Source organism: Ostrinia furnacalis, unplaced genomic scaffold (genome assembly GCF_004193835.3).
Source record: "Ostrinia furnacalis isolate ACB-3 unplaced genomic scaffold, ASM419383v2 OfSCF2163, whole genome shotgun sequence".
Classification (NCBI taxonomy): domain Eukaryota; kingdom Metazoa; phylum Arthropoda; class Insecta; order Lepidoptera; family Crambidae; genus Ostrinia; species Ostrinia furnacalis.
This window is the reverse complement of record NW_021132402.1, coordinates 235,594-255,670: the sequence shown is the minus strand read 5'-3', so window position 1 is coordinate 255,670 and position 20,077 is coordinate 235,594. Positions and strand designations below refer to the sequence as shown.

The 20,077-nt window shown below is 43.7% G+C and overlaps 2 protein-coding genes across 2 annotated transcripts in view; one reads left to right on the top strand and one right to left on the bottom strand.

The window, feature by feature from the left end:
- Positions 1–19,979, top strand: part of Ranbp21 (exportin-5-like protein Ranbp21) — a 68,138-nt gene extending 48,159 nt beyond the window's left edge. Inside the window, exons 8-16 of the mRNA XM_028307374.1 lie at positions 842–1,009; positions 1,820–2,028; positions 6,131–6,440; positions 6,793–7,021; positions 8,286–8,434; positions 9,299–9,460; positions 16,062–16,265; positions 18,237–18,410; positions 19,769–19,979. Of these exons, the coding sequence (XP_028163175.1) occupies positions 842–1,009; positions 1,820–2,028; positions 6,131–6,440; positions 6,793–7,021; positions 8,286–8,434; positions 9,299–9,460; positions 16,062–16,265; positions 18,237–18,410; positions 19,769–19,921 (1,758 nt within the window). The 3' untranslated portion in view covers positions 19,922–19,979. The remainder of the gene's footprint in view (positions 1–841; positions 1,010–1,819; positions 2,029–6,130; positions 6,441–6,792; positions 7,022–8,285; positions 8,435–9,298; positions 9,461–16,061; positions 16,266–18,236; positions 18,411–19,768) is intronic.
- LOC114354821 (uncharacterized) lies at positions 11,599–12,833 on the bottom strand. Its single transcript, XM_028307391.1, has one exon. It carries the CDS (start codon positions 12,704–12,706, stop codon positions 11,705–11,707), a length of 1,002 nt encoding a protein of 333 aa, XP_028163192.1. The 5' UTR covers positions 12,707–12,833; the 3' UTR covers positions 11,599–11,704.
- Positions 19,980–20,077: the final 98 nt, after the last annotated feature.

Genomic DNA, 20,077 nt, shown 5'->3' with positions numbered 1-20,077 from the left:
CGCGACCGCGCCGTCAAGAACGTGCGCCGACACGCCGCCGGGTTGCTGGTCAAGCTGGGGTCGAAGGTATGCAGCATTCATCATTTTAGTTGGTCATAGGTCGGTGGCCTCCTATAATTCGTTTAAAAAAAAAGTGACGTTATCACTTGTTTATAAAAATCTTTGGAAGAACAGTGGGTCTAGACAAAGTGCAAATTATAATCGCAAACCAGTCGAAAAGTGGTCGAAAAGCCCCTTTTTTGTATGGAGTTTTAACGGATTCGATTTTCGATTCGATCAAAAAGTGCGTTTTGTCTAGGGGGGCAGATCGTCGCTTGCCTCTCTAACTGATGTAATCTGTCATTTTTTTCGAAACTGAGTTATCTACACCATCTTAATCAATTTTGCAAGACGAATCGATCTGTCTAATCGCCTGAAAATTTTGCTAAATGTCAGTTACGTCAGTTAGAGAGGCAAGCGACGAGATATCAGTTCTATTACGCTATAAGGATAGTTTGAACTCCCACAAACCTGACTATCTAATCATCTGCACCCATCAGCTTGGAGCATGAGAGGAGCCTGACAATACAAGTGCGTGAATGCCTGGCCCAAAGAAACCTGACACCCTTCTCTGGCCTTTACCATGACTTTTAATTAAATTTAATCGCTAGCGTGTGCGTCAAAAAATCTATGAAGATTTTAGTGCTGGAAAGGTTGAAAGTAACCAATACGCTGTACAATATGTCATATATTTCATGTGATTTTTACGCAGTCTCTAGCGAGCCCACCTTAACATGTAAACTCATGGTAAGCCTACTGTAACCCGTGATTACCCGTGTCAACTTAACTCATTGTCCACCAGTACCCGCTGCTGCTGCTGCCAGTATTCCCGCGGCTCCACGAGATGTGTCGCTCGGCGTTAGCACGCGCGGACCTCAGCGCGGTGGAAAGCGTTACACTACAGGAGGCGTTGTTACTCGTCTCCAACCACTTCTGCTGCTACGAGCGGCAGAGCGCACTGGTCGCGCAGGTTAGTGAAGAATAAATGCTAAATAACGTAACGTTTACACTAAAAAGTTACCATCATCTTCATCATCATCAACAGCCCTTTACAGTCCACTGCTGGACTATCAGCCTCCGCCACTACAGTAGAGGTTTTTGCCATGATCCCCACGCTTGGCAGGCGGGTAGGAGATCGCAGTTTAAAAGATTGATGTTTTTCAGAGAGCGCTGCTGCCCGTTCTCTGTTTGATGTGTAGTCCCAAGCCGTGTGGTGACGGCAGATTAGAATACATTTTTGTCACCAACCCCTACTTTTCCTGCGGGTGTCGTAAAAAGTTACCATATGGGGGGAAATATTTTTAGAAAAAAAAATCCGTTTTTACGGCCCGTGATAAAATCTTATCGGTGATTATCGACGACAAATGTATGAGCTTATCGAGTAAAATTGATAAAAGTTTATCGTGGCGTGGATCATAGGTCTACTGTTGATTAAATTGATTGAATTACGTAATGCTTTCACGAAATGGGGGAAATATTTATTGAAAAATTTTTGCTCGCTAGATGTCACTTTTTAGATTAATTTGTCTTTTTTCTATCCGCCCAACACGTAGGGCTGCATAACAACCGCGTGGTAAGATAAACCATATTGGGTAGTTCGCTCAAATAACTAACGATAAACTACAAAATTATGACGCCGCCGCGCCGGTCTGTGACTGATCTCTGGTTGGTTACCAAATTATTCTACTCTTCATACAGTCAAAAAGAATCATTTGTTAAAAGCTTTTATGTTATTGCATTCGATATAAATTGAAGAATAAATCATGTAATATTCTTACAGGTCCTAGGTGACTGCAGCGAGCGGTGGGCGTCACTAGGCCCCCATGTATCGTCAGCAGAATCTCTAGCGCGACTGATTGGTCTTGACCAGGCGCCCGAGGCCGCCGACGTAGATGATGAGCGAGGCCGCGCTAGAAGAACGTTACTGCATGCGTTGACGCTGCTATTAGGCGTCGTGAAGAGGACGCAAGTGCCTGCTGATCCGGACAAGTGAGTCTTATTGCTATGGGAATAAGGTTGTCACGCCTAAGAGTCATAAGCAGAATCTCTGGCGCGACTGATCGGCCTCGACCAGGCGCCTGAGGCTGCCAATGAAGATGACTAGCAAGGCCGCGCCAGAAGAACGTTACTGCATGCGCTGACGCTGCTATTAGGCGTGGTCAAGAGGACGCAAGTGCCTGCTGATCCTGACAAGTGAGTCTTATTGCTATGGAAATAAGGTTGTCACGCCCAAGAGTCATTAGCGGAGTCTCTGGCGCTACTGATCGGGTCTCGAAGGCCGCCGACGTGGACGACGAGCGAGGTCGCGCTCGGAGAACGTTACTGCATGCGTTGACGCTGCTATTAGGCGTCGTGAAGAGGACGCAAGTGCCTGCTGATCCGGACAAGTGAGTCTTATTGCTATGGGAATAAGGTTGTCACGTCTCAAGAGTCTTCAGCAGAATCTCTAGCGCGACTGATCGGTCTCGACCAGGCGCCCGAGGCCGCCGACGTAGATGAAGAGCGAGGTCACGCTCGGAGAACGTTACTGCATGCACTGACGCTGCTATTAGGCGTGGTGAAGAGGACACAAGTGCCTGCTGATCCGGACAAGTGAGTCTTATAGCCTTGTGAATAAGGTTGATAAACCCCAAGAGCCATTGGAGTCGGAGTCTTTGGCGACTGATTGGCTTCGACCAGGTGCCTGAGGTCACCTCCCTGAGATAGCTCCTCCAACTCTACTTTAGTAGCACGTAAAATTAGTATTCCTGTTCGAGTCAAATCGATGCTCCCAGTTGTCCTTTTTCAACCAAACCAAAGTTGTAGAAAAAGCTGTATATACTCGGCTTAACCATTTCTGTGAGAAATATAAAGTAATAACGGAACAACAATATGGTTTTAGGAAAAAAAGAAACACTACATCTGCGAACTTCAAATTGGTTAAAACAGTAATGGAATGCTTGAACATTGGAATACCCATTGTTGCTCTCTACCTTGACATGAGTAAAGCTTTTGACTTTGTGGACCATAAAAGACTATGTGCAAAGCTCTACAATTATGGAATCAGAGGCACGGCGCTTGATTGGATAACTAGTTATCTACATGATAGATACCAATGTGTACAACTAACTAAAACATGTAAGAAAAACAAAAATACCTATTGTAAATCAGTCTTCCAATCAGAGTACAAAATCAATAGATGTGGAGTGCCTCAGGGTACGCTTTTAGGACCTCTATTATTCATACTCTATATAAATGACCTACCACGTGCAACCAAACATGAATCAATACTATTTGCAGACGACACTACAGTTCTCGTCCGAGGCCCTGTAAAACAAAGAGACCTTAACGTAAAAGAGTATGAAAATGAAATAAACCTAACTCTAAAAAAAATTATTCAATGGATGACTATAAACAATCTAAAAGTCAATATTGATAAAACTAAATATATGCAATTTGGCACATACAAGACAACCCAACTGCAACTTGACATTAAACACAATGATAAAAAAATTGACATGGTAGAATCGACAAAATTTTTAGGATTAAATATTGACAAAAACTGTAATTGGAAAAATCACATAACCATAGTTAGTGAATCATTAAGCAGATTTTCATTTGCATTAAGACGCCTTAGAGAAGTGTCTACTGTAGAGACTGCCCTATTAGCATATCATGCTCACGTAGCTTCAGTGCTACAATACGGCATCATGATATGGGGAAACTGCACTGACATACTGACCTTATTTAGAAGCCAAAAGAAATGCATTCGATCCCTATTTGGTGCATACCGTTTAGAGTCGTGTGAGCCCTTGTTTAAAAAATATAAGCTCCTTACACTGACAGGACTCTACATAAAACAAATCTGCAGTTTTGTCAAAGACAATATGGACCAATTTGTCACTAAAACATCTGACTTGAAAAATTTTCGTAGTAGACCAGCAAATAAACTAGTAATACCTAATTATAGATTAAGCTTAGCAAATAATAATGTATGCTCAATGGCTGTCAAAATATTTAATTCCCTGCCTGATAATCTTAGACAGTTAAATGGACCACTATTCAAAAGACGTCTACATGAATACTTAGTAGAAAATTGTTTTTATTCAGTCAGAGATTTTCTTGACAAAACTAAGTAATGACTAGAATTATATTAATGAATTATATTAATGAATTAAATTAAATATTGTATATGTAAAATGAAAATTATATTAATTTATTGAATTGAATATTATATACCTACCTAAATGTAAAATGTAAATTATATTAATGTATTAAATTGAATATTATATATTATTAAATTATTATGTAAAATGTTTGCATGCTTTTATATAAGTAGATTTTGACGAACAAACCATTTTAAGAACACCTTACTGTATTACTCAAGATTGAAGCAAATAAATATATTTCATTTCATTTCATTTCATTTGAACTTTGAACCTTAAAGTAAATTATGTAAAATTCGAAATCTAAATTTCATTACTTTTAGTTTTGGTTTATGGTTAATTTGCTAGCGACTTAGAAGGTTTTGTCGCATGATTACATTTCTATGGAATCCAAAATGTTTTTGTTGCTTTGACCGTTTTATTGTTTGGGATTTATATAGTACTAAGTGCTGTCTAGATCAATAATACCTTTGCAAGTTTTGTTCTGTTCTGAAAAACATGTTGTCCTTTGATGTCCTGAAATTCTATTCTAAGTCAGATATTAAACAAAAGGTTACTCTCATATTATTGTAAAATTATTAACAATTTCTGTCTTATCTGATGTAGCAATTCTCGCACATAACAATTAATCAAATTAGCTATCTAAGCTGAACATAATGGCGCCTGCCACTAACTCCTGGGCACCTGACCTGATAGATACAAATGGCTGACGTTCCCGTGCGCTAAAAGCAACGTATAGTTTATCTCTAACTTGGACTAATGCCAATTTAACTTGTGCCTAGAGAGGTATCGATTTGGCATCGATATGAATTCAAGAATAAAAATACGTATTATTCGTTGGAACTTTTACATTTTAATAAAGAATGGAAAACAGAAGTATAAGCAAATACTTAAAGAAAGAACTGAAGAAAATAAAAATAAAGTATTGTATGATACATACAAGTGAGTTAAGTTGATTTGATATTTGAGGCAGGGACTACAATAGAGCTGAAAGATTTTTAACATAATAATATGGCACGGTAAACACTTGTAAGAATAAATAAATTTTATATCAACTAAGCTATATTTCTATACTTCTATTTCACTAACTATACATACTTCTATTTCCTAGTTAATCTACTATAATGTAGAAGGAATTATATAACTTAATTCCACCAGCCCCTTTCCATCACCGGGGAACCAGACGCAGGCTAGCGTACCATCCCTACATTGTCGACATTCCACCAGCTCGCACTAAGCGTTTCGACGACTCCTTCACGGTAATACTATCTATACAGTATTCCAACTCGGCCATATTTTTGAAATAAATGTCAACAGTCGCGCGGTACGTCACAGTATGACCAGGCCTCCGTCACTCGCCTATGCCTCACTAAATAAACATCTGACTTGAAAAATTTTCGTAGTAGACCAGCAAATAAACTAGTAATACCTAATTATAGATTAAGCTTAGCAAATAATAATGTATGCTCAATGGCTGTCAAAATATTTAATTCCCTGCCTGATAATCTTAGACAGTTAAATGGACCACTGTTCAAAAGACGTCTACATGAATACTTAGTAGAAAATTGTTTTTATTCAGTCAGAGATTTTCTTGACAAAACTAAGTAATGACTAGAATTATATTAATGAATTAAATTAAATATTGCATACGTAAAATGTAAATTATATTAATTTATTGAATTATTGAATATTATATACCTACCTAAATGTAAAATGTAAATTATATTAATGTATTAAATTGAATATTATATATTATTAAATTATTATGTAAAATGTTTGCATGCTTTTATATAAGTAGATTTTGAAGAACAAACCATTTTAAGAACACCTTACTGTATTACTCAAGATTGAAGCAAATAAATATATTTCATTTCATTTCATTTCATTTCAACCAAACGTGGTCTCGAGACCTGTATCATGTCTAAAAAATTACCTTCTATCCCCAGAGCGTCACGCGGCGGCTTCAGCGCGGGCGTGACCGCGTCCGGCAACCCAATATGGCGGAACCCGTGCGGCTCGCACGTGCTCCCGTTATTCCCGCACGCGCTGGCACTAGCGCGGGCGTTGCACGAGTTGCACGCGCCGGGCGCGCGCGCGCTAAGGCACCCGGGGCACGCGCGCGCATTGCACGCGCCGCCTGCGGAGCGCCGCAACCTGTTGGGATTGCCTGCACCGGCGCCCGTGCGAGACCCCGACCACCACCACTTGCACCCTCAGGAGCGTATGCAGAACTATTTACACACGCTACACGATAACGTGAGTTGGAGATTTGTTTAAAATATGGTCACCGAGCACAGAATTTCGTCCAATGACCCCAAGCTGTCCATCCTTATCGCTCGCGCGTTATTATATTGCTGTCGCGCTGCATTCCGCTGTATTTATTATGAAATTAATGCCTCACTGAAATGCCGTCCAAATGTGTCACATCATTTGACGTTTTGTGCCACTCGTGTGCGGCCATTAGGTCGACAGTGACATCTGTGTCGATGTCAACCTGTAATGACTGTTACAGTTTGGAATGAATAAATAAATATAAACTGAGTATCACTGCTAAACGATAGTTGTAATGTGACGTCATAATTTTTAACGTGTTTATTGTTGCACACAGGTGTGCCACCTCGTGGGCGCGGCTGCGACGACTCTCGGGCGGGAGCTGTACGCCGTGCCCGGGCTCGCCAAGTTCCTGTCGGACTCGCTTCTCCACGGTCTCGAATACCTGCCCGACCACTGGCTGCGGCCCATCGTGCGCAACGCGCTCAAGCCGCTGCTGCACCACTGTCCGCCCGCGCACTTCCAGCACGTCGCGCTGCCGCTGCTGCAGCACTACGCGCCCTTCAGTGAGTGTCCCGCAGCTGTCCCGCGCTGTCCCGCCCCGGCCGCGGCCCATCGTGCGCAACGCGCTCAAGCCGCTGCTGCAGCACTACGCGCCCTTCAGTGAGTGTCCCGCAGCTGTCCCGCGCTGTCCCGCCCCGGCCGCGGCCCGTCGTGCGCAAAGCGCTCAAGCCGCTGCTGCAGCACTACGCGCCCTTCAGTGAGTGTCCCGCAGCTTGTCCCGCAGCTGTCCCGCGCTGTCCCGCCCCGGCCGCGGCCCATCGTGCGCAACGCGCTCAAGCCGCTGCTGCAGCACTACGCGCCCTTCAGTGAGTGTCCCGCAGCTTGTCCCGCAGCTGTCCCGCGCTGTCCCGCCCCGGCCGCGGCCCATCGTGCGCAACGCGCTCAAGCCGCTGCTGCAGCACTACGCGCCCTTCAGTGAGTGTCCCGCAGCTTGTCCCGCAGCTGTCCCGCGCTGTCCCGCCCCGGCCGCGGCCCATCGTGCGCAACGCGCTCAAGCCGCTGCTGCAGCACTACGCGCCCTTCAGTGAGTGTCCCGCAGCTTGTCCCGCAGCTGTCCCGCGCTGTCCCGCCCCGGCCGCGGCCCATCGTGCGCAACGCGCTCAAGCCGCTGCTGCAGCACTACGCGCCCTACAGTGAGTGTCCCGCGCCCGCAGCTGTCCCGCGCTGTCCCGCCCCGGCCGCGGCCCATCGTGCGCAACGCGCTCAAGCCGCTGCTGCAGCACTACGCGCCCTTCAGTGAGTATCCCGCGCCGTATCCCGAGCCTGTCGTCTGTCCCGCAATGTGTTCCGAGCCCGCTGCCTGTCCTGTGCTGTGTCCTGAGCCCGCCGCCTGTCCCGCGCTATATCCCGAGCCCGCCACTTATCCCGAGGTGTTTCCTGAGCCCGCTGCCTGTCCCGCGCCAGTCCCAACCGCATGCGCAACGCTAATCGAGTTTACGGAAACGGTCCCACTTCTCTTTCTCGACTGCAACGTTGTGTCTGACCTTGAATTGGGGAAAAAACGGGTTTAGCCATCCATTTAAGAGAGCAATAGTAAACTGACGGCTACTTCGATCATTCTGTAGGACACCAGGGTTAGCTAGCTCCGTCTATATCTTTAGACCAAGCAAATTGCTATCAGTAAGTAAGTACCATAGAAGGTGAGAGAAATTAGAAGTAGGTACTGTCAGCCTATGGCTATGGTTGAAAAACACATTCATAAAACTGGAAACTGCAAACTAGTCCTTTATGTTAAACAGAAAATAAAAATAATATCTTCTTTTTCAGTGCTAAAACATTTATCGGAACGGTGGGACTACATCACATCTCTCTACGAATCTGGGAAGTTGGAGGAGGAGGGCGGCAGCGAATCACAAGAGGTCCTCGAGGACATGCTAGTCAGACATCTCACAAGAGAACATTTAGAAGTACTCAAAGTAAGTTATTTTTGGTGAAATGTGACGTAGTGAGAGTTAAGTCTGAGGTGAGGGGAATGAAAGAAAGTTACGCTATAGATGATAGAGGCAAAGGTAGCACATAGTACTACCGGTAGTGTTGGAGCCAATGAGAGCTAAACTTGATAAATTTTGATCCAATGTGTGGTTATTGCATTACGTTTTCTGGTAAATTCATGATAAAGCACCTTATCTGATTCAATTTCAAGCGTATTTTGAGGTTTTTAATCAGTAATATTAACTTTAAATATATTTCGCATAGCAAGCGACATCTCGCCGCGTTACGCGTCCCAAAGTTCGTTGGGATTGTCCCTACACTAAACGAAATTCCTTATTCTCGCGTTAACCGATAGTTCGGTTCCTAACGTCCGGTCAGCTCACTGCACACTCACTGCGGCCGCCCATCGCACAGTGAGTGTGCGAGCGCGACAGCCATATAATAGGGATGTTTCCTGGGTCAAAAAGCAAGAGTTTTAATTAGTCCGTCAGTTAACTTATCAAAAAATACTCTACACGTATTTTTCACTTTTTCAAACTAATGAAAATTTAAAGAGATAAAGCGCGCCAAAGTTCATAAGAAGAGGCCCGTGTGGTCAATGCGTGCATAAAAGTGCCGCACGTTGTGACGTCGTCGATGGTGCGTTGACCATAACTATTATTTGTTAGATTGACAAATAAAAATATATGTGTCCAATATTTTTTGATATTAAACATGACGGACTAAAAAAAATTTTTTAGGAAACTAGCCTATTACGCGCGGGCGATAAGGATGGGTAGGCTTAGGGTCATTGTACGAAATTCTATTCGGCGACTGGACTTTATATTAAAGTACTTTTACGTTTGCAGATCTCACTAGTAGACGGCGGTTTAAGCGTAGAAGTGTCATCGGGTGATATGGAAGACGACGCGGCACCGGCGTGCGCTCCGCAGCGAGCGCCGGATCACGTGTCCGAACTCGGCGCGCTCGTGCTGCAGGACGCGCGCGCGGGGCCCGCGGCGTTACACACGGTGAGTTGAATTAGAAGTAGAACCAGGCCTGTTCATCTCCGCGAGTTTACATCGAAAACAAAACAAGCACGATGGCACCCTACAGGATTACTATTCGACAAGGCCTCACATACGAGCGAGTATTGACTCATGCACCCGTATTCTTGTGTATGATGGAAAAAAATAAAGAAAATTGTGTACTATAGTCTATCCAATATAGCTTGATTAGAATGACGGCTGTCAAACGAATGTGACTAGTGATGGGTATGTTTCGTACGGTTCACATAGATGTATCGATAAGTTTTCGAAAAAATGATATGAAAAAATGCACCCAATTTTTCTTCATATATCTTTATTCTGTATAAGGCCTATAGTGAGAGGCCACGTTTCCGAGCCATAAGTTATCACTGGTAACACACATTGGTTATACACTCTAGTCTTCAGGCATTGAGGTAATTTGGACGAAAAGATGTTGCGTAGTTTCCCGAACGCTGCCCAGCCGAGTTGGATTCGATGGATGCTTGGTGTTTCTTTGCGAGATCGAATCAGAAATGAGGAGATCCGTAAACGAACCAAAGTCGCTGACATAGCCCGACGTATTAGCAAGCTGAAGTGGCAATGGGCAGGGCACATAGTACGCAGAACTGACGGCCGATGGGGCAGAAAGGTTCTGGAATGGAGGCCGCGTACCGGAAAACGCAGCGTGGGACGTCCACCTACAAGGTGGACCGACGACATCGTAAAGGTAGCAGGGAAGCGCTGGACGCAGGCCGCTCAATAGCGTTCAGCCTTATAGCGTTCCTGCGATTAGATCTAGGTATTTCCTCGAGGCTCGAAAGAAATGATAACGATGACACACATTATTTACCACTATTTAGGTCGTTTTAGGTATAACAATAGGATTTAAGATACCGCGCAAGCACTCTCAAATTTAACAGCTGCTTAAGACGATTTGACAGTTGTTTGAGTAATGCTTAGCGTTGAATGGCGTTTCAGTATGCGAAAATTCATTTAAGTGGCGTTTGAGTGCAACTTAATTTGAGAGGTGCTTAAAAATTGAGAACTGCTCAGATATTGTTTTGAGTATGCGAAATGTAAGTTTAGGAGCTGCTTAATTAACTATTTGAGAAGCCGTCAAATATTTAAATGGCGTTTCAGTATTCGGCCGTAAAAGCTTTGTCTTCTTTATCAGTCCAAATCCATTTATTACCTTTTTTTAAACGCTCGTACAGTGGATTTAAAATACTGGAAGCACCTGGCACGAATCCCCTGTAGTAATTGACTAATCCTAAAAAGGATTGCAACTGATTAACATTTTTGGGGGTTGGTGCATTTAAAATTGCTTTTACTTTCTCCGGTGATTTTTTTAATCCTTCCTTATTTATAATGTAACCTAAATAACTTATTTCATCGCAAAAAAATACACATTTTTCTTTTTGTAAGGTTAAACCGGCGTCCTGAAGCCTTTTCAGCACCTGATTTAGTCTGTCTAAATGCTGATTCCTGTCAGATCCAGTTACGAGTACGTCATCTAATAGTACCAGTACGCCACTTATACCGGCAAGCAAATTTTCCATAGCGCGTTGGAAAATAGCCGGTGCGCTTGCGAGGCCGAACACTAGTCGCGTGTACGCAAACAATCCGCGATGCGTATTGATGCAGGTTAGCTTTTGTGAGTCATTATCTAGACAAAATTGATTATAGGCCATTGAAAGGTCTAATTTAGTGAATTTATTTCCCCCATATAATTTAGAAAATAGTTCATTTACAGTGGGTAACGGGTACTGGTCGATAACCAACTGTTTGTTAATACTGACCGAGTAATCTGCACAAATTCGTAAAGACCCGTTACGTTTCAAAACCGGAACAATAGGTGATGCGAAATCAGAGTGATCTACTGGACGAAGTACCCCTAAATCAATTAACTTATCAATTTCTCTTTCTACCTTCTCCTTTAGCGCAAATGAAACCGGTCGCGCTTTACGAAATATCGGTTTCGAGCCCTCTTTCAAGTTTAACTTTACTTCGTATTTATTAAATTTACCTAATTTTCTAGAGAACAATTGAGGATACTGCGATTGTAGTGTTTTAATAATGTTATCTTCTTCGCAATACCGGACAGGGCAAAGTTGCAATTTGAATTGCGAAATAAAATCGCGACCGAGTAAAGAAGGGCCGTCGCCGCGAACTATAAATACATTAAGTACGCGCGTGTGTCCTTCCCACTGTACTGATAACGACAAACATCCAATACAACGCAGCACTTCACCAGTGTAACTTATTAATTTTTTTGTAGTTGCGTTTAAGGGCCATATCTTTGAAATGCGATTTGTAAGTTCCCTCGGACATGACGGTAACCGCCGACCCACTATCAATTTCAAAACGTAATTTTTGGCCGTTGATGAGCACAGTTTCAACTAAAGGTTCCCCCTTGATCGTACGTATATTAAACAACTTACCGTCATCGTCGTCGTCCTCGTTTACCTCACATGCCACCGTGGAAACGTAATTCACTTTTTTACACATACGGCGTAAGTGACCCTTTATATTACACTTCCGACATGTATAATTAGCAAACCGACACGACTCTGCTTTATGATTAGTGTAACCGCACACAGAACACTTCACTTTTCCACCACGTCGATCTTCGGTGCCAGAGGGTTGCGCAATCTTGAACAGCTGCTCGTGGTCGAGCGCGGCGGGCGGCGCCGGCGGCGCCCCTGCGGCGCTGATGGCAGCGGCGCGCGCGCCTCGCAGACTTTCGGCCAGGTTTACGGCTTTAGCCAGCGTAAACCCCGCGAGATCTTGGACGTACATTTTTTCTTTTTCAGCTCCCGGAAGCATCCCCATAATAAAACGATCCCTCAATGTTTCCTCTAAATTACTAAAATTACATTGAGCAGTCAATCCTCGAAGTCTGGCGACCCACTGTGCGGGTGACTCCATTTCTTGTTGGGTAGCAGCGTAAAATTTATGGCGTTCACTGAACCCAATCTGCTTAGGGGTGAAGTGAGAATCCAGGAGCGAGACGATGTCTTCATAAGGCACCTCTTGGAGTTCCTTGGGTAGGGCGAGGTCCGACGCAAGCTTATAGGTGCCTTCGCTGAGTGCGCTGAGTAGGATTGCGCGCCTTTTCACTCCAATTGGATCATTCCCGTTATTAACGTCGTTGGCAATAAACCACTGCGTTAATCTGTTTTTGTAAGTTTTCCAAGTGTTTAAATTATGATCAAAAACCGATAAATTTCCAAAACTTGCAAAAGACATTTTTTATTTACGCAACGCGGGTATTAGTCGCCACTGATATGTATGGGAACAAGGAGCGTGAGTGAAACACGACGGCTGTCAACGCACTGGATGTATTCATCGATCGATTAGACGCGGGCGCAGCCGCGTAACTATAGCTAGTTATAGGTACACATACATAACAAAAACCATGAAATCTTAAATTATTTTTATTATGTACAGGAAATTGTATGGTATGTTAGAGAATTTTTAAAAAAATTCGAAAATCTTTGAATGTAGTTCTCTTTCTTTTCAAAAATAAAGGAAAGTATTCTTTCAGAAAAAAAAAAATCTATCTACAATATTAAGAGTAGTTTCCCTCCAGGTGGCATTACAAAATTCCACCCTGTATAGTACAGATAAAGGAAAAATTGCCAAAATGATAAATTTGAAGTTACATAAAATATTAAAATATTATTTTTGCTTACATGACATAAAATATTTTTTTAATAATTATAAACTTACTACCTACCCTTTTTCACATGAACGCGTAGAGATATTAAAGTTGAAATTCATATCAATCTTCTTAAATCTAATTGCCTCTAAACTGTGAAAAAATCTAAATCAACGCAAAAATTCAAAACGCTGCAGCTGAGGTAGGTCTAGGTACCTACCTATAATTATAACGCATAATAATATTTTGAAATTCGCCACTACTCGCAACGGAATCAAAACTTAAAGACTACCACGATATCTAGTATGTAATTTGATTTAATACGTCATAAATTGTAAACCGCTACGTTTGTACGGCGGAACCCTCGGTGTGCGAGTACGACTCGCACTTGGCCGGTTTTTTATGTATTTTATGTATTTTTTAGGGTTCCGTACCTCAAAAGGAAAACACCGGCCAAGTGCGAGTCGGACTCGCACACCGAGGGTTCCGCCGTACAAAACTACAAACGTAGCGGTTTACAATTTATGACGTATTAAATCAAATTACATACTAGATATCGTGGTAGTCTTTAAGTTTTGGTTCCGTTGCGAGTAGTGGCGAATTTCAAAATATGCGTTATAATTATAGATAGGTACCTAGACCTACCTCAGCGTTTTGAAGTTTTGCGTTGATTTAGAATTTTTCGCAGTGAGGCAATTAGTTTTAAGAAGATTGATATGAATTTCAACTTTAATATCTCTACGCGTTCATGTGAAATGAAATGGAGCAGAACACATGCCAGATATGAACCAGCATGCAAATGTTTTACACAAGTCAATTTATTATTAACTAGCTTTCCGCCCGCGGCTTCGCCCGCGTGGAATTTTGTCTGTCACAGAAAAACTTTATCGCGCGCGTCCCTGTTTCAAAAACCGGGATAAAAACTATCCTATGTTCTTTCCCGGGACTCAAACTATCTCTATGCCAAATTTCATCAAAATCGGTTGCGAGGTTTAAGCGGGAAAGCGTAACAGACAGACAGACAGACAGACAGAGTTACTTTCGCATTAATAATATTAGTTGGGATCAAAATTTAAATAACATCTACCTAATTTCTAAATGTTTTACACAAGTCAATTTATTATATTAATTAAAATTTAAATAACATCTACCTAATTTGTGTTACAAAAATACCTATGTTACTAAAATCGTTGTCAAATTCCATTAGTATTCCAAATACCACTGTAATGTATAGAATAAAGAGGGTAGACTTAANACAATTATGATTTAAATTTAAAGACAGTAAAATTTAAAATTCATGTCAAGAGTGTACAACCTAAGTCGTAGTCATTATCATCAGTGTTCTTCAGTGGTTTTTTCCTCTCGCTAGAGGGCGGTGGGCATCTCTTCTAGAGCAACGGTGCTATGAATACCCAAAAAATTACCGGTGATTGATTTCCGATGTTTGATTATTTAAGAATGAAATGTTTTTTGGTTTTTAATAGAGAACATTTAGAAAAACGCATAACTTGACTTAAATATGTTAAAAAATGAGTTAGAAAAAAAAATTGTTAAATATGTTAAAAAAATAGTTTTAATTTAATATGACATTTGTCGATATGTCCCAACACTAACATTTTTGTAACTCGAGATAACCTTGTAGAGACGTCGTTAATACTCTAGCTTGATTTTTATAATTTCGAATTACTAATTATTGGTGTAATTTAACGCTGCATTTACACGAAATTATCATTTTTATTGGAAGCACTGTCGTCGAAAATATTGTTTGTAGGTCAGACGTGAATTATTTCTTGTCCGCCAATATTTTGCTCTCATTGATCGCTACTACAAAGTTATGTCGTTACTTTTGATGACAGCTGTCATTCTAATCAAGCTATATTGGATAGACTATAAATACTGTGCAGTATTTAACTGCCTAAATAATAATAATAACACAGAATGTACTTTTTTAAGTTGCCTGAAGACACTGAGAGGTAATTAAGTGGTTAATATTATTCATGATGCTTAATCATGTATTTCCTCCGCCATTTTCTGCAGTTTGGCACCTCACGTCACACATCATTTTACCGAAGTCAGCCCTATGGCTTCGGCGCAGTACGGATCACTGACGTTTATCAACAAAATGGTGCTTGACTCTTGAGACAAGCTAAATTACACCATATTGTTAATGACATTGAGCTACATTTTTTTTAAATACCTTCGCGAAGTAAACCTGTACGTAGTACTTATTATTATTCTGTGAGAATAATAGAGAACGCTTGGGACCCTCGGTCACGGCGACTTTTTGTAGCGATGCAGTCGCGCTGCTGTAGCGAGTTAGTGGCGCGTTGGCTTCACTTCTGTAGTGCGTTGCAAATGCGACTAACGCGCGTTAGATTTCGTTAACGCGCGACAAAAATCGCCGTGGGCGAGGGCCCTTAGGCTGAGTTTCACAATCTAACTTTAACCGTAACTTTATCGATAACCGGTTTTTTTTATAGAGTTTGACAAACTTGACGTTTGTTATAGTTACAGTAAGATGGTGCAACTCAGCTAATTATGTAGACTCAAAAAACGCGTGAATTACGCTCGTTTGGCCTCAGCCTAAAATCTACACTAAAACTTACGCATGTGCCATATTCAATGCACGTAAATGCACCTCCGTAGCGTGTGAATGCTTCCCCTGCGCTTGAGAAAACCCGTCCCACGCGTCCACACCACATTGCGCTGCTCATACAAGTTTTCGATACAGACGAAGACACGCGTGTGGGACCCCCACAGGAGATTTAGCAGAGGCTTTAGCTTAATCACCGTTAAACCTATAATGGGCCAAGGCCAAATTTTTCATTGTTTTTGGACCTTACGACAAGGGAATAAGGTTCAAAATAATGGTGGGAATTATATTTCCACTAAAATCAGTCGTCATTAGACAGTGCTTTTTACTTATTTTCATCTCAATCGCAGGTGTTATACGCGCTAATGTGGAACGATTCGCAATCCTCATTCCGGGCGTGTACGCTTGCGCTGCCGGCGCTTCGGGCGGCGTTAGCGGGCGGCCGGGTCTCCGCGGCGGAGGCCAGCGGAGCCCTAGCGGCTGTCTTACAGGCGTTGCGGACTCATGGTCAACATGACGCCAACCAGGCGGCGCTGCTTGCGCTTGCTGTGCAGGTAATAAACGTGTACAAGAAAAAAAAGTTGTTGCCTATAGACGTCCCTTCCGCTTGCAACATATTCATATTGCTACGTGTCGCACACGGGCCATTCTTCGGCCTGTAACCACTATCACTATCTATGATGCACATAGCTGTGAAATAATGTCATTCCGCGAGTGCACTATCGGTGTTAGCGGGCGGCTGGGTCTCCGCTGCGGAGGCCAGCGGAGCCCTAGCGGCTGTCTTACAAGCGCTGCGGACTCATGGGCAACACGACGCCAACCAGGCGGCGCTGCTTGCGCTTGCTGTTCAGGTAATAACCATTCACAGAAAAAGTAGTTTAGAATTCCAGCACCTATAGGCTAAGAACTCACGGCGCGATTTACACCCGCGCCCGCGGCGGTTTCGGGCCCACAGCTTCTGTAGAATGCAGATACTTATGTAAAAACAAATGCAGAACTCACGACGCGGTTTGCGTCAGTTACGGACACGTTAAATCTAGGGTGCGCGTAGCAATGTGAATATGTCATTCCGCGAGTGCACGTTGGCGCTATTGGCGTTAACGGACGGCCGCGTATCGGCTGCGGAGGCCAGCGGAGCCCTAGCGGCTGTCTTACAAGCGCTGCGGACTCATGGCCAACACGACGCCAACCAGGCGGCGCTGCTCGCGCTCGCTGTGCAGGTAATAAACGTGTACAGGAAAAAAGTTGCTGTCTAAAGATGTTCCTTTCGCTTGCAACATATTCATATTGCTACGTGTCACGCACGGGCCATTCTTCGGCCTGTAACCACTATCACTATCTATGATGCACATAGCAATGTGCATATGTCTGTGGAGGCCAGCGGAGCCCTAGCGGCTGTCTTACAAGCGCTGCGGACTCATGGCCAACACGACGCTAACCAGGCGGCGTTGCTCGCACTTGCTGTTCAGGTAATAAACGTCCAGCAGAAAAAGTAGTTTCTACGTCCCTTTCGCTGGCAACATTGCTACGTTTCATGCGCGGATTACGCATAGGTTTGTATCCAGTTAGAACACGTACAGTCTTTGACGATTGTTATGATACACGTTGCAATGTGAATGTCATTCCGTTCGTGTACGCTTGCACTGCCGGCGCTTCGGGCGGCGTTAGCAGGCGGCCGCGTCTCCGCTGCGGAGGCCAGCGGAGCCCTAGCGGCTGTCTTACAAGCGCTGCGGACTCATGGGCAACACGACGCCAACCAGGCGGCGCTGCTCGCACTTGCTGTTCAGGTACGAACTATCCATAGAAAAAGTAGTTTCTACGTCCCTTTCGCGGGCAACATTGCTACGTTTCATGCGCGGACCACGCATAGGTTTGTAAGTTACAACACAGAAACTATGATGCGCGTAGCAATATTATGTCATACCGGGCGGCCGCATGTCCGCTGCGGAGGCCAGCGGAGCCCTAGCGGCTGTCTTACAGGCGCTGCGGACTCTTGGCTAACACGACGCCAACCAGGCGGCACTGCTTACGCTTGCTGTTCAGGTAAAGATCTCTCACAGGAAAGAAGTAACTACTTGCAACATATCTACATTGTTCCGTATCATGTATGGGTCACGTACCTGTCTATATCCAGCGGGGTTAGCCCGAAAAACGTTATCCGAAGTTTTTTTTATGCATAACAAGGCAGTTACTTGACCACAGTCGCACCTGATGTTAAGTGGGATGCAGTCTAGGATGTTACATATCTGCCCCGTAAGTTTCGAATGTTGCCATCCCTCTCACGCAATGCGAGATGGCAGCATGAGCAACTGTGACAGACAGACTCGAAATTTCCTAAACAGCGTGTATTTGTAACAAGTGTCGTTTCACGCTGCGCTTCCCCAGCATCGTGATCTTAATAAAGCACCTTATGCATTTGTAATAAGTGTCGTTTCGACGTACGAAGCTCTACGCCCTCTTTTCCCTAACATCGTGGACGTAATTTCGCACCTTGTGTCATTGTAATAAGTGTCATATTTCTGTAGACTTACGAGGCTCTCCGGCCGCGGTTCCCGTCGATCGTGAGCGTGCTGCGTGAGATTCCCGACGTGGACGCGCACGACCTGCGGCGGCTGGACGAGAAGCTGGCCGCGCCGCCCGCCAAGCCCTCCAAGACAGACAAGAGCAAGCGCGACCTCTTCAAGAAGATCACCGCCAGGGTCAGTACTATTAGAGGCTGGTAAAGCCCGGTCCGTGAGCACGTAGAATTTTGTCCAATGACCCCTAGCTACCCATCCTTATCGCTCGCGCGTAATTATATTGCTGTCGCGACTGTGCGACTGGCACCCGCAGTGAGTGTGCGAGCGCGATAGCAACATAATTACGCACGAGCGATAAGGATGGGTAGCTTCGGGTCATTGGACAAAATTCTACGTGCTCACAGACCAGACTATAGATCTATTCTCATAAATAAAACACTGGATACTCAACTTTCACACTATAATATTGCCTTATTTTAATTACAATTCATCACTTAGCACAAAAGCGCGGAGAGTCGTCACCGCGCGTCCCTCTATTCTGACGTTTGATTCTCGTGTGACATTGACATTACGTCAATGCTATAACGATATAGATGACCCACGCTGAACTGTCCCACCAAACTCAATGACAGGGGGGCGCTACCATTGTTCAACTATATGTTTTCCAACATGGCAAAAATCGGAACCAGCGATCCGGTATTGACGGTGGCGCCCCACTGTCAATGTCATGCGTAGGACAGTTTAGTATTTTGGAACTATACCGCTATTTTAACGTTTTAGATTTTTCATAATTAACAGTACTCAAGTAGTATTCTCTTAACTTATTCAGGGCAGCGCATGAGCGCAGTACACGTCGACCCATTGGGGTCTTTTGTGCTTCACTTTACCTATTATTCCCTCTCCTCATCCGCAAAAATCCTATTCATAAGGCGAATTAAATGGAGGGACCTATAGTCTTCTGGTGCCGGATATCCGACCCCAGGAGACCCATCCTAGTTACGCTAACGCGTGGCATTCACACAGTAGTTGCTTCTTGGACTCCGCAATCGTCGTCCGTAGTGTAAGAGCAAAAATTTAAAGTTTTTTTTATTAGTCTTTTATTTTTTAAGAGTTCAATAGTGGTGTATTGAGAAAGTCCAATTATGAAAACAAGACACAATGTAGAGGACAACGGAACTCGCTTCTTCCCAGTTTCCACCAGGGGCCAACGTCAAGATTTCGGTAGTGTTGTTTGGGACCACTGGTTCCTGATAAAATCCCTGGGAGCTTATTACGAACTAACTCATCATCATTTCAACCGGTGTGTCCACTGCTGAACATATGCTGCCTCCAATGACTTCCACATCGCACATATGAGAACTAGGATTCTATTTTCAGGAGTGCCGTGTTTAACTGTTAATTAATTAAGTATCCCGCGTCTCAGAACATCCTATCTAATAAAGTATTGCAAGCCTAAGCACTTTTAGTTATAGTAATTCCATGTATCCGTGTTTGTCTTGTTGGTTGTCCTAATAAATAAAATAAAATATTTTTTCCAGTTGATCGGGCGCAACGTGGGGCAGCTATTCAAGAAGGAAGTGTACATCCTAGACCTGCCGACCATGCAGTCGTCCAAGGAGAAGCCGCGCGGCCCGCTCGACACGGCCGAAGGTGCGCAGCTTGACACGCTGTTTGCGCACGCGCCCACTTAGCCCCGCCATACTCGACTGTGAACCATTTATATGTTACTATTAAATTATATTATTAACATTTGCTGCGTTTTCTTCGATTAGTACAATCTTCGTCAACCTATAAGCAGCTTACGGCTGGACATACGCCACCACAATACGCGACGTTTATTCTATACT